The following is an 18,220-nucleotide window of genomic DNA, read 5'->3' as shown; positions in this document are numbered from 1 at the left end:
ACCATTTACAGGTGAGTTATATTGTACACTACGATTATATTTTCTTTCTTGTACAAGATTTTTTGGTCTGCCTTAGAGTTAATAACTGTCTCTCTCTCTCTCTCTCTCTCTTTTTTTTTTTTTTTTGCTTAATTTTCTATGTATTCTATCATTAATTCCCAAACTTTGCCAAACTGTAAAAATTCTTCTCAATATAATTAAAATCTCTACCCTTAGAAACAAATCTAGACTGGCCACTATGGGACTGGTGCACAGCTGTCACCCCAGAGCATCCTTTCCTAATTTGAGAATTTCCTTTTCTTCTATTCTAGGTTGGAACTCCAGTTTCCTAAAACCTTGATATTCCTCTGTCTGAATTTTCTCTTATTTGATGAAGCATATCTTCCTGTAGCATCCTGAGAAAGTGTGCATTTGAAGCTAATGTTTTAAATCTTTCCATGTTGAAGACTTTATTCTATCTTGGAGCTTATTGATTGTTTGGGTTGTATAGAACTTCAATTGCAAGTCAAAATTTCCTTCAAAAATTTGAAGATAATTTAAAACTGTCTTCTAGCTTCTAATGTTGCTTTTTAAGAAGTCTCTTTCCATTGTGATTCCACGTCTTTTATAGGAGACCTCTTTGTTCCCTCAGGAAAGTTTTAGGACGTTTTCTTTATCTCAGGTACTTTGAAACTGCATGAGGTGCTCTGTAGCTTTTCTCTTACTGGTACTTGAGTGGGCCTTTTTAACCAAGAAATTATGTCCTTCAATTCTGAGTGTTTTTCTTGGATTATTTCTTTGATAGGTTTATTTCCTCTGTATTTTCTCTCGTCTCTTCATATAGGTTTCCTTTTTATCAGAAGTTGTCTCTTGAATACTGATGTTTAAATTGTTTGGTTTTTCTTTTCCATTTTCTACCTTTTTGTCATTTTGACCCAGGAAATTTTAATTTTATCTTTTAAGCCCAATTCTGCATTTAAAATTTGCTCCTATCATGTTAATGCCTAGAAACTTTTCTTACAATAAATCTGTTCTTGTTTCATGGAGGAAATATCTTACCTCTCTATGTATATTATTGTTACATTTTTTTTGTATTTTCTTCTAGGCAGGGGTTGGCCCACAAAGAAAATCTGGTCCATACCTTGTTTTTGTACAGCTTGCAAGGTTGGAATGGTATTCACATTTTTTAAGGATTAAAGAAAAAATAAAAAAGAATATGCATGCTGACTGTACATGGCCCCCAAAACCTAAAATATACATTGTCTGCTCCTTAACAGAAAAAATTTGCCAACCTACGTTCTATTGTGCTGTTTATGTTTTCTACAAGTTCTTCCACCTTGTTTTTCTTTTGTTGGTATAGTTCTGCTGTTGTTTTTTTCTGTATTTTTCATGATGCAGACTTTCTTTGAGTATCAAATGCTGACTGGTAGCTCTGCCTACATGGCTGTGGCTTATAAACTGGGAAGCTTTGCCAGAGTAAGGTACTCTGGTAGGAACAGGACCACTTTGATACTATTTTACTCACAAGGTAGATAGTATCCCTAGAACTGTACTTTCCTGCCTTAGAGATGTAAGATTGATTATAAGCCTATTCAGAGCTGAGAAGAAAAGAGGGGTGGAGTTCTCACATTCAATAAACAGACTTTCTTAACCCCCATCTTTTATGCATCCTTAGCTACAGCTGGAGTTGAAGAATATATAAACTCTCTAGTATAATCTCTCCAGAGAGTAAATCTCAGTGGAGGAGGGAGCTGTCTACTTACAGGAACTTGCAACCAATTCTTTTGTGATTAACCCTACTTCAAATGATACTTCAGTGTCCCCACATCCTGAGTTTTTCCAGGCCTGAATCTGAAGGATCTTGTTGGCTTTGCAACAGCCTTCTTTTGCCTGCTAAATCACTCAATCATTCATTTGTTCTCCAATGTTCAAAATTTGTTGACATCTCATCTGTTATTGTCCCCTCTTCCACTCTTTTTTTAACTCTGTGGTTGGACATTTTTATTCCTTTACTATCATGGAATTTTGAGAGGGGTGAAGATTAATATAAATATTTGATTTTTCCAGAAAATCTAAAAAATCTAAATTCTATATAACATTCTTTTTTGATATTAAAGTAATCCATAGGTTCTCAGGCATCACACCACAAAATTAGGCAGGAGAGGAAGATGGATACTGCCAATATTATAGAACAGTGATGAAAATCAGTGGAAAGTCAGAGTGCCACTCTATTTTTGATTCCACTTTGGTTTATTTTAAAGTGTCCTATGGTCCTAAAGGCATTTAAGTTAAAAAAAAAAACAGTTCAGAGAAAAAGAATTTCACATTTTCTTTTTTCCATTGTTTTCATACTGCCTTGTTCAAATGAATTATGCCCACTTCAGACAAAGATTATACTTTCAGCAAAGCAGACCTTTTAGGAAACTCATAGTTCAGTTGTAACCTGGTCACAAAACCATCTGGTGCATTCCCGAAGGCTGTTATTACATTTCACGGACTTATATTACTTCAAATACTCTAACAGTCCCATGTGGGCTTAAAAAGAGGATTTAAAAAAAAAACACCTTAATTTGTTTCTGCTTACTTTAGACCTTCTAGACTTATCCCTTATAAGAGGAATCCTGATTATAAGTACCTTTTATGTCAATCAATACACATTATGAGTTTTATCAAGTGATACAAAACACTCACTTGATTTTTAAATAGATATGTTTCTTTGTAGTAAGTTGCTACTTGTTGATACTGTTTCTCTCAAAATCAATACAATGACAGTTGGACTATCAATTTTTTAATTAATAAAATACTAAAACTATAGCATTATATGTAAATATTACAAATGTATTTTTAATGAAAATTCTAGGAAAAGTATGTTTTGAACCTTTAGAAGCTCTCTGGACAACATGGTATAGTGGCAAAAGTATCAAACCCACCATTTTCCACGAATTCAACAAGTATTTATTGAGCATCCATACCCTAAGCTGAGACACAGTTGGTTGCTAATAATGTACAAATGTATAACACATGTTTAAGGAAGTAGGCAGATATATAAATAGGCTATTACAACACAGTAAGATATATGCTATAATAGTAATAAACTACTATGGGTTTCCTAAGGAGTAAATCCTCAGAAAAGTAAAAAGAAATTTTCATAAAGAACATAACCTTCAACTGGTTTTGATTGGTAAATATGCCAAATGAATTGTATAAGTTGTATGCCAAGGCAGAGAGTAATGATGGGATATGGTATGTTTATTAGTAAAAGATTTTATGTTTAACAGTGAAAACTTCAGCACATAAAGGTAAGGTCTAAGGATGAAAAAGCAGGTCTTGAGGTTTTAAAAGTAGGTGGGGGCCAAGATGTGAAGGCTCATTTAGTAGTATGTGAGGTTAGATAAGTAATTTCATCTCTTACAACCTGTATAATATATGTAGAAAAGGTTTATAAATGACAAAGTAAATATATTTTTGCTTCAAACGATTTCTTAAAATTCAAGACACTGCCTACATTAAAGAGGAAAAATAATCAACTGAGGTAAGAATATTTATTTTCCTAAAATTAAGTATAGTGACTAAAATTCAGGAATATTAAATAATATTCAAGCTCCCATAGAAACTATTTGCTGAATATTAAAATACAAACAAAAGATGACAAAACAGGCTGATCACCAGGGAGAGACCAAGTAAGCAGATGAAATGCTTCAAGAACAATTTATAATGCAACTTGATGCCAAGTACCAATGGGATTTCTAGGCAGAGAAGGGCAGCAGCTTAACCATATCAGATTAATCACAGAACTGAATCATTCAGTTTGAAGGGAAACACCTGCAGAATATCGGAAGAGGGGCACCTGGGTGGCTCAGTCCAGTTTCGGCTCATGTCCTAATCTCACAGTTTGTGAATTCAAGCCCTGCATGGGGCTCTGTGCTGACAGCTCAGAGCCTGGGGCCTGCTTTGGATTTGTGTCTCCCTCTCTCTCTGCCCCTCCCCCACTCACGCTTGGTCTCTCAAAAATGAATGTTTTTTTAAAAAAAAAAAAATTAGTAGGAGTGCCTGGGTGGCTCAGTCGGTTAAGTGTCTGACTTCAGCTCAGGTCATGATCTCATGGTTTGTGAGTTCAAGCCCCACGTCAGGCTCTGTGCTGACAGCTCAGAGCCTGGAGCCTGCTTCAGATTCTGTCTCCATCTCTCTCAGTCCCTTCCCCACTCACCCCTGTCTGTGTCTCCCTCTCTCTCAAAAAATAAACATTAAACAAATTTTTTTTTTAATTAAAAAAAATAATGGGGTCTTCCCTTTTGAGGCCATGGCTGGAGCTACAGTGGTCCACATGAAGTTCAATCTGTTTGTGACCTCTGACCGGAGCAAGAACCATAAAAGGCATTTCAATGCACCTTCCCACATTCACAGGAAGAGTATGTCTTCCCCTCTTTCCAAGGAGCTGCAACAGAAGTACAACATTCAATCCATGCCCATCCCAAAGGATGACGAAGTACAAGTTGTGGAGGACACTACAAAGGTCAGCAAATTGGCAAAGTAGTCCAGGTTTACAGGAAGAAATATGTTATCTACATTGAACAAGTACAGCGAGGAAGGCAAATGGCACAACTGTCTATGTGGGCATCCACCCCAGCAAGGTGGTTATCACTGGACTAAAACTGGACAAAGACCACAAAAAGATCCTTGAACGCAAATCCAAATCTCGCCTAGTAGGAAAGGAAAAGGGCAAATATAAGGAAGAAACAATTGAGAAGATGCAGGAATAAAGTAATCTTACATACAATATTAAATAAAAAATGTTAAAATGGGAAAAAAAATAATGGGGAAGAAAGTGGGTGATGTGTTCTTGGGACTTAAATCCAGTTATTGTAGTCTTATGTCATTAGCTATCTGTAAATTTGAACCCAAATGCAATCTAATCTGCTTATGTGTAAATGGACTAACTAATGAACAAGATACTTGAGAAAAATTTTAATTCTGGATTTGGCTAGGTCAGATAATGGTTAGCGGTGGGTCTTCTGCCTGAACTGAATAGATGTCAAATGGTCATGTTTTCATGATTTTATTCTTTTTTTAAATATTTATTTTTATTTGTATTTATTTTTAGAGAGAGAGCAAGCCGGGGAGAGGCAGAGAGAGAGCAAGAAAGAGAATCCCAAGCAGGGTCTGCATTGTCGGCACAGAGCCTGATGTGAGGCTTGAACTCACAAACCACGAGATCATGACCCGAACCAAAACCAAGTGGGACACTTAACCAAATGAGCCACCCAAGAGCCCCTGATGATTTTATTCTTAACCTGTGTTCTTTTATTTTAATTATCTGAGTGCCTTATAGCCTCACAGGAAAATTACATGGTTTTAACTAATAATAATTTCATAAACAGAGAATATGAAATATTAAATTATATTATTAAAAATACAAGAATTACAGTGTTTATAAATTAAACGTTGATGTCCTACAATATGAAAATTATGCTATAAAATGGTGATTTAATAACTAGTTGTACAAAACACAAATCTTAATGGACCAGAATCCTTAGAAAAGAAGTATTACAATTAAATGTTATTATTAGTTGATGTTAATTCTTTAGTACCACGAGTATAGTTTGTTTTATCTCTTCTTGAATAGTTTGCTTTATACCCATAAAATCATCAATTGGGTTCTGATGTTCACAAGGTAAAACTTTTATTGTTTGAGATAGTGAACTTCTATAAACATTTATGGAGTACCTCTTCTGTGTGACATTCATTGATCAATTATAAATCTTTACATATTTTTTAAATCCTTTATTTTTTAAGTTTGTTTATTTACTTTTGAGAGAGACAGAGAGAGCAAGTGGGGGAGGGGCAGAAAGAGGAGGACAGATGATCAGAAGCATGCTCTGTGTTGATGGCAGAGAGCCTGATGCAGGGCTTAAACTCACCAACTGTGAGATCACAACCTGAGCCAGAGCTGAACGCTCAACCGACTGAGCCACCCAAGTGTCCCAACCACAAATCTTTAAACTTTAGCAGAGTTTGTAGAGTTTCATTTGTTCCATCGATTCTTTTTAGCTTTCACTTGTGACATCTATCATTAAAAATATACCAGTTCCAGGGGTACCTGGGTGGCTCAGTCATTTAGGAACTGGACTCTTGATTTCAGCTCAGGTGATGATCTCACAGTTTGTGAGTTTGAGCCACACATTGAGGTCTGTGCGGATGGCACAGAGCCTGCTTGGGATTCTCTTTCTCCCTCTGCCCTTTCCCGACTCACATGCATTCTCTCTCATTAACAAACAAACCAGTTCCTAAGGTTCTAGTGAAATACAATTCTATCAAATTTATTATAAGGATTAAAGTAGCAAGACTATCTCTTCTACAGCCCTGACCAAAGGTTAATATTACAGTTACATTACATGAAATTTCACTTACCTGCCTAGGGCCTGGTTTAAGGCCCTATATGCTTGAATTTCATACCACTGACGACCAGGTAAAAGACCTCTCAGTTTGGAGTGCTGATCATTGTACTGTCGCTTTAGTACAACCTAATAATTTAAAAATATTAAAAATATAGTAGATAATTACGGCTCAGTTAAAAAACCATATTAACTTCCAACATTCTGAATCATTTTATTAGGGTAGAGACATTTTGTTTTTCAGTATTTCAGTAATACATTTTTTTTCAGTTCATTTAAAACATGTTTATTCATCCTTATATTCCCTGAACTCCTACATGCAAATAATTAATTAGCTGTGTGATGAAATCAGTTTTATTGAGAAATAATTTACAGAAAATAAAATTCACAAACTTTCAATGTACATGTAGATAAGTTTTGACAAATACATAGTCACGTAACCACCACTACAATCATAATTTAGAATATTCTTACACCCTCCTAAATGTCCTTTCTATTCCTTTTCAGTCTCTCTCCTTCACTGCTGACTCTGTCAAACAATGATCTGCTTACCGTTTTGCCTTTCCTAGAATTCCATGTAAATGTTATTATATAGTATGTAATCGCTTGTTGTTTTCATTTAGCATAATGATTTTGGAATTCATTCATGATGAAATATACATCAGTGGTTCATTCTTTTATGTTTATCCAGCCTGATAATACCTGCTTTTTTGATTGGGGTGTTTACACCCTTCACATTTAATGTAAATATTGTTATGATTTCGTTTAAATCTACAGCAGCAGAACACACATTCTTCTCAAGTGTGCACGGAATATTCTCCAGGATACATTATATCATATAAATCATATAATGTATCTTTTACAACATCAATGGTATGAAATTAGAAATCTATTAACACAAGGAAAACTGGAATGTTCACAAACATGTGGAAATTAAATAACACACAACTGAACAATGGGTCAAAGAAGAAATCAAAGGAGAACTTAAAAAATATCTTGATACAAATGAAAATGGCAACACAATAAACCAAAACTATCAGATGCAGCAAAAGCAGTTCTAAGAGAAAAGTTTATAGCAATAAATATCTACAGTAAAAAAAAAAAAAAAAAAAAAGATCTCAGATAAACCACCTAACTTTCCACCTTAAGTAATTAGAAAAGGAAAAACAGCTTAATCTCAAAGTTAGCTTAAGGAAGGAAACTAAGATGAGAGCAGAAATAAACTTTGAAGCTAGAAAACAATAGATAAAAATCACTGAAATGAAGAACTGGTTTTCTGAAAAGACAAAACTGATAAACTTTTTGCTAACTAAGCAAAAGAAAGGGTCAAATAAAATTATAAATGAAAGAGTACATTTCTGGGATAACCCAGAAGGAATGGATAGATTCCTACAAATATACAACATACCAAGGCTAAATAATGAAGAGAAAAAATCTGAACAGATCTATTTTTTTTTTTTTTTTTTTTTTTATTTTTGGGACAGAGAGAGACAGAGCATGAACGGGGGAGGGGCAGAGAGAGAGGGAGACACAGAATCGGAAACAGGCTCCAGGCTCCGAGCCATCAGCCCAGAGCCTGACGCGGGGCTCGAACTCACGGACCGCGAGATCGTGACCTGGCTGAAGTCGGACGCTTAACCGACTGCGCCACCCAGGCGCCCCATGAACAGATCTATAATAAGCAAGAAAATTGAAGCAGTAATCAAAAGTCTCTGAACAACAACAACAACAACAACAACAACAACAACAACAAATCCTAGGACTAGATGGCTTCAATGGTAAATTCTATCAAGCATTTAAGGAAGAATTATCACTGTTCCTTCTCAAATGCTTCCAAAATATTGAAGAGACGGAAAAACTTCCAAACTCATGTTAAGAAGCCAGTACTACTCACATACCAAAGTCAGATCAGGACACTCCAAGAAGAGAAAATTACAGGGCTATATCCCTATAGGATAAACACTGTTGCAAAAATCTTTATCAAAATACCAACAAACTAAATTCAACATCACATTAAAAGGATTAGATACATGATCAAGAGGGATTTATTCCTGGAATGAAAGATTAATTTAACTATACATAAATCAATAAATGTAATAAACCACATTAACAAAAGGGAGAACAAAAATCATATAATCATCTCAAAAGAGGCAAAAAAGCATTTGCGAAAATTCAACATCCTTTCATGATTAAAACTCTCAATAAATCAGATATAAAAGGAATGTACCTCAACATAATAAAGGCCATATATAACAAGCCTGCAGCTAATATACTCTGTGGTGAAAAGCTGAAAACTTTTCTTCTAGTATCAGGAATAAGACAAATGTGCCCACTCTCACCACTTCTAGTCAACAAAATACTGAAATTCTTTGCCAGGACAATTAGGCAAGAAATAAAAGGAATCCAATCCAGAAAGGACGAAGTAAAACTTTGTTTGCATATGACATGATCTCATATGTAAAAAGCCCTAAAGACTCTACCAAAAAACTGTTAGCACTAATAAATGAATTTAGTAAAGTTGGAGGATACAAAAACATCATACAAAAATCAGCTGTATTTCCATACACTAACAACAAACTATCCAAACAAAAAGAAAAGAAAAGAAAAAGAAAAACAGTCCCATTTACAATAGCATCAAAAAGAATAAAATACTTTGGGATAAATTAAACCAAGGAGGTGAGGAGCACCTGGGTGGCTCAGTTGGTTAAGTGTCTGACTCTTGATTTCAGCTCAGGTCATGATTCCAGAGTCATGAGATTGAGCCCTGTTTCGGGTTCCACACTGAGTGTGGAACCTGCTTAAGATTACCTCTCTCTCTCCCCTGCTCACTCTCTCTCTAAAATAAAAATAAATCAAGGAGGTGAAAGATCTTTACACTGAAAACTTTAAGACATTGATGAAAGAAACTGAAGAAACACAAAGAAATGGAAAGATACTATGTTTATGCATTGGAATAATTAGTATTGTTAAGATGTCCTTATTGCCCAAAATGATCTACAGATTCAGTGCAATCCCCCTCAAAACCCAAATAGCATCTTTTACAGAACTAGATGAATGGTAACTGGCTAGTAACCCACATGAAAAGATACTTAACTTTATCTTTTTATTTTGCAAGAAATGCAAATTTAACAATCCCACTGTTTTTATCTGCAGAATACTGACAAATATTTACCACAAGTGTTTCTATTTTCCTACAAGTACAGATAGATAATATGTACAAGGATATTCATAGCATCTTTCTACTAAAGACAAATAAGAAACAACCTAAATGTCTAATTATCAAGTGGATAATTAAATGTTATATTACATTTATTCTGAGATAAATACTAATTAAAAGAAATAGATTTATATATTTTGACATGGAAATTTAGCCAAAATATATTTTGTAAATAAAAAATCAAGTAAAATACACACACACACACACACTCACACACAGTCAGGTATAATGTTTTTAAAAAGGACCATGATTTAGAAAGATGCCAATTCTAAACCAACTCCCAAAAAGACTTAAACCAAAACCCTGACAAAAATCACAGGGGAGACAGAGTTTAAAGATTATGTACTTTGAGGGATGCTTGGGTGGCTCAGTGGTTAAGCATGTGACTTTGGCTCAGGTCATGATCTCGCAGTTCATGAAGTTTGAGCCCCACACAGGGGTCTGTGCTGGGAGCCTGAAGCCTGCTTCAGATTCTGTGTCCCCCTCCCTCTCTTTGCCCCTCCCCCACTCATGCTCTGTCTGTCTCTGTCTCTCTCTCTCTAAAAAATAAACATTAAAAAAAATTTAAAGAGGGGCGCCTGGGTGGCTCAGTCGGTTAAGCGGCCGACTTTGGCTCAGGTCATGATCTCGCGGTCCGTGAGTTCAAGCCCCGCGTCGGGCTCTGTGCTGACAGCTCAGAGCCTGGAGCCTGTTTCGGATTCTGTGTCTCCCTCTCTCTGACCCTCCCCCGTTCATGCTCTGTCTTTCTCTGTCTCAAAAAAAAAAAAAAAAAAAAAAAATTTAAAGATTATGTACCTTGAGCTTTTCCAGAGTTCCCCTAAAAACTTGTCAAATAATGCCCATGTAAGTTCAAGATCATCAGCTACTAACCGAACTACCTACAAAAAACAAAAATCAATATTCTTCAGAGAATAACAGAAAACAGAATCTCTATAATGTACCATCTACAATGTCCAGTGTACAATAAAAATTACTAATAAAAATGTGAGCCATAATCAAAGAAAAAAAGAGTGAACAAAAACCAATCTAGCAAGGGCCCAGCTACTGGAATTAGCAAAGACCTTGTTGTAGCCGTTATAAATATATTTAAACAACTTAAAAATATATAGCTTAATAAATGAACTTTGGAGAAATGGAAACTATAAAAAAAGACCCAAATGGAAATTCTATACCTGAAAAATATAGTAACTAAAATAAAAATCCATTGGATGGGTTTAACAGATCAGAGAAGACAGAAGAACTGGTAAATCTTAAGACAGATCCACAGAAGCAATGAAAAGCATCAACTAGAGCCCCACACACCAAAGACATAGGTATGAAAGAATCAAAGCATGTGAAAGCAGTCAGTGATGATCTGAACAAATTTAAAATTCAGAGTTGAAACAGTACTAATACATTTGAGACAATACTTAGTACTTCAAAGGCTCCACTATTAAAGGATATCAAGAATCTCATACTTTTCCAAGTGGCTGAGACTATATTCATTTTCTATCTAGGTACTAATACACAGTACTAACACACAGAGACTGTTAAATTAAACTTCTTCTTTGCTGGAAAAGAGATCACAGTAAATCCTGCCGTCTAGTCAATTGAGCTTGATATTAAAATCATACTCCTTTTCTGGGAATGCAAGCTGGTGTAGCCACTCTGGAAAACAGTATGGAGGTTCCTCAAAAAACTAAAAACAGAACTAACCTACGACCCAGCAATTGCACTACTGGTCATTTATCCAGGGGATACAGGTGTGCTGTTTCGAAGGGACACATGCACCTCCATGTTTATAGCAGCACTATCAACAATAGCCAGAGTATGGAAAAGAGCCCAAATGTCCATCGATGGATGAATGGATAAAGAAAATGTGGTATATATATATAGATACAATGGAGTGTTACTCAGCAATCAAAAAGAATGAAATCTTGCCATTTGCAACTACGTGGATGGAACTGGAGGGTATTATGCTAAGTGAAATTAGTCAGAGAAAGACAAATATCATATTACTTCACTCATGAGGACTTTAAGAGACAAAACAGATGAACATCAGGGATGGGAAACAAAAATAATATAAGAACAGGGAGGGGGACAAAACAGAAGAGACTCATAAATATGGAGGACAAACTGAGGGTTACTGGAGGGGTTGTGGGAGGGAGGATGGGCTAAATGGTTAAGGGGCACTAAGGAATCTACTCCTGAAATCATTGTTGTCACTATATGCTAATTTGGATGTAAATTTTAAAAAATAAAAAATAAAATTAAAAGATAGGCTTTAATATCAATAGTGTACTTATATAAAACCGTAATTTAAAATTTTCTGTTAAAAGGACATTTTTTTTCCTGGACTATTCTATTCTAGGTAATAAGAGATTGTGAACTTGTAAAAGGTTTTTCTTTATACTTTAAGTAATCTTCCTAGACAACAATGATTTTGTATCTTACCAAAATAACTTCATGTTGTCTTTTTTATCAGGTCTTTGGTTACTTAAGAATACTGAGTCTTCTCAATATTAAAAGAGGTAAATTTTCCTTAAAAAAAAAAAAAGAATGTTCCTTCAGTAAGTGCCTGTCCTTACAGTCCCCATCTCAAGCTCGGCTTCCAGGGAAACAAACCCAAAACATGAAGACAGTAATGAAATGGAAAATGAAGAAGAGAGACATGGAAGATGGAAGGCCAGAAGATCAAGAAAGACAGACTAGAGGATAAATAACCAAAGAAATAAAAGGAATTTTTCTGGGTTGAAAAATGTCTTCAATTCTCTCAGATCCAAAGGATTCAACAAATGATAGGAATATCCAAAATCCACTGTCATCATGTAAGATTACTTGGAGATTCTAATCACTAAATGAACTAAGAAAAACCAATAGTACCAATTAGAAAAAAATAAACATCACCATTATTTGTAGATGATTTGAATATAAACCTAGAAAATCTAAGAACTGAAGTGGGAAATTATTGAAACTAATAAGAATTCTAAAAGATGGTCAAACTATGTAGTCAACCAAAAACATTAATAGCTTTCCTTCATATTACAATGACTATTTAGAAAACATAGTGAGGAGAAAATTTCATTCACAGGACCAACAGAAATTATCAAATTCCTAGGAATAAAACCAACAAAAATGAACTAGATCCATTTCTTAAAAGAATTTATAAAGCTTTGCTGAAGGACCAAAAACAAGATCTATATAAACAAATCAAGGTTCCTAAAGGAGACTATGGATGTCAAATCTTTCCAAAATAAGATATAAATATAATATACTACAAATACAACTGCCAAACGTAGTTGGGGGGGGGGGCAGTTTTGTGGTGTGTATACAGTCAAGAAATTAAAAATCAGGTTCATCTGGACAAATAAATTCTTGTTCTATTTAATTAAAGATACATTTTTTGCACAAGAGAATTAAAATTTTAAGAACTGCGAAAAAATAAATAAAATAAAATCATACTCCTTTTCAAAGATGGACTCAATTACAGCATATAATGCTACATTCCTATTAAAAGCAGTGTCACACCAAAGGATACCACATACACAGCCTTCATATGGTCTTCATAAAAAATGTTAAAATTACATCCTCCCAAGAGTGAACTACTTTTACACAAGGTCAGAATGAATGGAATACACAATTAGCTAAACACAAAGTCAAAATTGGAAAAGATGGGAACAACAGATTTTAATAATAAATGATAATAACATTTATTGAGCTCCTATAATGTTCTAAGCACAGTGCACAGGAGTAGAGCTGGGAACTGAATCTAGGTCTCTTTCCAGAGCTTGCTCTCTTAAGAGTGAAAACTCTGGAGTCAAGACACTATATAGCTTTCCTGAGTGATCTTGGGTAAATCAATTCTGTTGTGGCTTACTTTTCCTAATTAGAAATGGAATCAGTAAGAAAATCTAATTAAAGTAAAATTTAAAATAGTTCTCAAATACAACGACAGCAATTTATTCACCTATAACTATCTGCTAGTATTGGGAGCTCACAGAAATTGACTACAGGGGTGCCTGGGTAGCTCAATCAGTTAAGCATCTGACTCTTGATTTCAGCTTAGGTCATGATCTCACAGTTTCTGAGCATGAGCCCCACGTCGGGCTCCACACTAACAGTGTGGAGCCTGCTTGGGGTTCTCTGTCTCCCTCACTCTCTGCCCCTCCCCTGCTCTCTCTCTCAAAAAATAAATAAACATGAAGAAGAGGAAGAAGAAGAAGAAGAAGAAGAAGAAGAAGAAGAAGAAGAAGAAGAAGAGGAGGAGGAGGAGGAGGAGGAGGAGGAGGAGGAGGAGGAGGAGGAGGAGGAGGAAGGAGAAGAATAAGAAGAAGAAGAAAGGAGAAAGAAGAAGAAACAATTGACTATAATACCCAGCAACTAGTTATTGAATATGAAACAGCAGGAACTGCTCTTTCTTCACTTAGTCAACTTTTTAAGATCTCATATGTAGTATTCCTGGGGAAGTATATAGTATATTTTTGTAGTATAAGCCTAATTAAAGGTATAAAGAGTTACCTTCTTGGATAAACTCTGGACTTTCAAGATAAATTAACAAGTTAGTTTTAAGAAGTTGTGAAACTACTTAGGGCGCCTGGGTGACTCAGTCGGTTGAGCGTCCAACTCTTGATTTCAGCTCAGGTGATGATCTCATGGTTAGTGGGTTTGAGCCCAGCGTAGGAGCCTCGCAATTACAGTGCAGAGCCTTCTTGGCATTCTTTCTCTTCCTCTCTCAGTCTCTCCCCCTCCTCCCCTCTCTTGAAATAAATAAATAAAAACTAAAAAACAAAAAAAGTTGTAAAACTACTCAAGAGAAAACAAAGTCTCTTCAATACACTCTATATTACTATTAACTTTTTAAACAAAAGGACATGTGTTAGACGAGAAATCAGAAGAGTATACTTCTGACAAGTAGCTTTCAAATTGGTAGGAAACAAACTGTACTTTATATCCTCTCAAAATAACCTGTCAAATTTCTATATTAAAACTTTATAACTAGAATACAAAGGAAGTACACTTTCCTTTAAGTGTTATAGGTTATATTTTAAAAAATAATATAATAATATGGCATCATAGGAAAGGTTAGATAATAGTATGTAAAAGTAACAATTCAGTGATAAAGTATATTATAATATGTAGAGATTAAAAGAAAATATACTTTAAAAATTCTATCCAACTGGGAAAAATGTATATTTCCTACCTATCTCTCAAAATATAACTAAGTAGTTTCTTTATATTCTTTGAGGGTACCTGCCAACCCCTGCCAAATTGTAGCATTTATCCTTTGTTAGACATAATAGCTTAAGGGCTTTCAAATTTCCCTACACCTTATTCCAAACAAATACTTTATAAAGATCACTCTGCCTATGATAACAGTTGTTCTAGGATATGTTAGTTATAAATGAAACAGAGATAATGTAGCAACTATTAGATTAAATAAACAAAATTATCTCTCCTTAGTGTTTTAGTTTTCATTAAAATGAACTAATTTTTATGTTTGACAACATGAATTCAATTTCTTATAAGTTTTCAAATATTCTCTACCATCCAAATAGCCTTTAAAATACTGTGAGTATTTTACCCAGGAAAATTATTTTAGGCGAAAAGAAAAAAAAAAAAAAACTTTTGAAGGTAAATATATATATATATATGTATATATATGTATATATACATATATATATATCAATTAACATTTAAATATTTTTTATTATATAAAGAAACAAACTCCTAAAAATTAATAAAAAGAAAAAATTGTCTTGGGGAAACACATTTCATTAGGGAAAGCAAGGTTAAGGGTTTAGAAAAGGTAGGAAGATCGTATATCGCATTATAATGACATCAGAATCTATTACACTGTACACTTAGGGATTATCAGGCATGAAAATCAATGCCCAATTTAAAATGACATAAAGCATATGTGAAAAAGTCAGTTTCTCCTGCCAGCAAATAGCCTAAATGTTAAGTAAACCAAAGGCTGGAAGGGATTAGTTGAAATGTCAAAAGACAACCTTTTACTTTTACCTGCTCATCCTTATAAATGCATTCTCATCCCTCAGGCATGATTTCCAAACAAATAGTTTCAATGTGCAGCAGCAAAAGGCCCATGGCAAGCTCTGCCATCTTGTAACTGTCAAAGAGATTAGTCTTTGATCTATTTGGGAGGTCATGTCCACATTCACATTAGCAATACAGTCTAACAACATTATACCTGTTGACCAATCCTTTAATGCCTAACGAGACAGACATTTTATATTATGGAAGTTAACTGTGAATGTTTTTTCTAAGTTTTGACAGAAAGTAAACACTATAAACTAAGCTGAAGTGTGGTTTGGAAAGATGATCTTGTAGACCAGTTAACATTACTTTTCAAATACATTTTACAAGGCTTTCCCAAAATAGAAAGCTATATTTAATTGTACACTCTAGAAAGAGTTTAAACCACTTGGTCCCCACTCCCAATAAATTAGTATATGTGTAATTCTGGAGGGGTGTGTAAACAGCAGAGAGAAATCAAACTATTTTATCAAAGGTTGCAAACTGAGGGCCCAAACTTACGTTTCATGTGGCTCTTACCATAGCTTAAAATAATTTGAACTATTTACCAACCCTCAACTAGCTCACTCATTTAAATAACCTGTTTAACTCCTTTAGTGGCTTGAGTCTGCAACCCATTGGTTCAGATGCTGCACTGAATTTTTTTTTTTTTTCCATAATGAGTTTAAGTTCACAGAAAATGAAAAAAAAAACAACAAAACAACCCTTAATATAGTAGTTTCTGGGCAACTAAAAATATCTGTGCATCAAAAGCTAACCTGATGTAAGCAAAGATGAGATCCTGAATAGCAGACACAGATAATCAAGACTGAGGTGACACTTAGAGAATTATGTAAAAATACCCAGATAACTATTGTCAAGCAGAAGTTAAATGGTTCTGGATTCTGATTTTACTATTACACTATAATATACTTGAGATCAAACAGTAAGTTTCTCAAGTCCTTTAATGACTCAGTTTTATTGGAGACAGTATACGTACTACACTACTGAATGGGTATAGAATATATAAAATAACCAAAAGGATTATACTGTATATGTCAACAAGAAATTTAAGTCACACTTTTGAACACTAGATTATTTTTTCAACTTAGTCAAACCCAACAGTGTGGCCATAAGTAGCTCTGCATGATGAGAGTATCATTTTACACATAGCTTCTGAAGAAATAAGTGGTGTGATAAATATGAACTGGAATTATAAATGCATCTCCTCACTTTACTGCCTCATATAAAAGACCGGGGAATTTATCCCAATTCATATGAATATATATTATGATTTCAGTATTAAATGCTTTTCTAAAAGCAATCACTATAGGCAGAATATATTTTTTTCTCATATGTAAGCTTTAAAACAGAAGTTCAAGCCTCAAAATAAGACTGACAACAATCAGCTAAACTTATTATTAAAAATATTTTAAAACTTTGCTTCAAAAAAATAAACACATTTGTCCAGCAAACACTCAAGATGCATAGTTTTATCTTTCGCCAAGGTAAAGGACCTAAAACATAAACATTTATAGCAAACCAAATCTGGAGACAGAGACTGTGCATTAGAGACATTTACTGCTTTATATCATCACAGTATAAACACTTTTTATCAGGGTATCACAATATAAATTCCAATGGTTAGAGTTCTAAACTCAGCATAAGATCTTGTATGTAAAATAATTTAGCTAGATAAAAGGAATATAGCTGGTTTTATTTCATCTGGCATATTTTCAAGATTTCTGAAACACCAAGTTAACCAAATATAGTATATATATTTTCTTAAAAGGGGAAAAAATGGATTTCTGCCAAGACTTAAGAAGCCAGGCTCCCTTTTAGAGTTTAAAAAAAAAAAAATACACACAAAAAACCACACACACATTGGAGATGGTTTTCAATTGTTACTTACTTTTCTTGTTACAATAGGAATTGACCACAATAATCTACTAAGAAATAAGAATCAAGACATAGTAACAGACACAGTATCAGTAACATAACTTATTTCACATATGCTTTAAGGCTGCTTTGGGTAACACACTTTGTACAGAAAAAATCTATATTGAACTCTGTGTTATAAATTATCATTGTTAAAAAAAAATGGCCTAGAAATTTCAAATATAAGAAAAAAACATTCTCCTCAAACTAGGCATCTCTTATTCTCGACATACTCAACATATTTTACCTCAACTAGTTATAATAATTTAGCTAGCTTATTGGTAACTCAGCAACATCTAAGTAATTCTGAATAATGCAAAAACATTCTGTCAGTATGGTGCATTAGATCTTTGGGTTTTTTTATTACAAAAATAATTTTTCAAGATAAGATAATGAACCCAGAAAAAAGCAGAAATTAATATTTTTCTATTAAAAGAAAAAAAAAGACAGTTAATATTTTAAAACATGTAAGAAACCTTAAGTTGAATACACTCATTCTATAAAGGGCAAAGTTTAAAAAAATTCTTTTAAATACTAAGTTTTGTGGCAATTCAGTTAGGCTACCCATACTAAAATATCATCTATATAAATCTGAAAATGCTTAAGTTATCATCTCTAGAAAAGGTCATATATATATTCATGCTATAGTAGGTTCTGAGGGAAGGAGGTATAATGGAAAAAA

The 18,220-nt window shown here is 34.1% G+C and overlaps 1 protein-coding gene and 1 pseudogene across 1 annotated transcript in view; one reads left to right on the top strand and one right to left on the bottom strand.

Annotated features, from left to right (window-relative positions):
• BRIP1 (BRCA1 interacting helicase 1) overlaps positions 1 to 18,220 on the bottom strand; it is a 207,588-nt gene that overhangs the window by 32,209 nt on the left and 157,159 nt on the right. The window contains 1 exon segment of the mRNA XM_053892318.1: positions 6,388 to 6,500. Within this exon segment, the coding sequence (XP_053748293.1) occupies positions 6,388 to 6,500 (113 nt within the window).
• LOC109256120 (60S ribosomal protein L26-like) lies at positions 4,262 to 4,780 on the top strand (annotated as a pseudogene).

The sequence above is a fragment of the Panthera pardus genome, unplaced genomic scaffold (assembly GCF_024362965.1).
Source record: "Panthera pardus isolate Hobbes unplaced genomic scaffold, ASM2436296v1 HiC_scaffold_3, whole genome shotgun sequence".
In the NCBI taxonomy this organism is placed as follows: Eukaryota; Metazoa; Chordata; class Mammalia; order Carnivora; family Felidae; genus Panthera; species Panthera pardus.
Note: the sequence above shows the minus strand (reverse complement) of the source record. Positions and strands in the feature narration are given on the sequence as shown.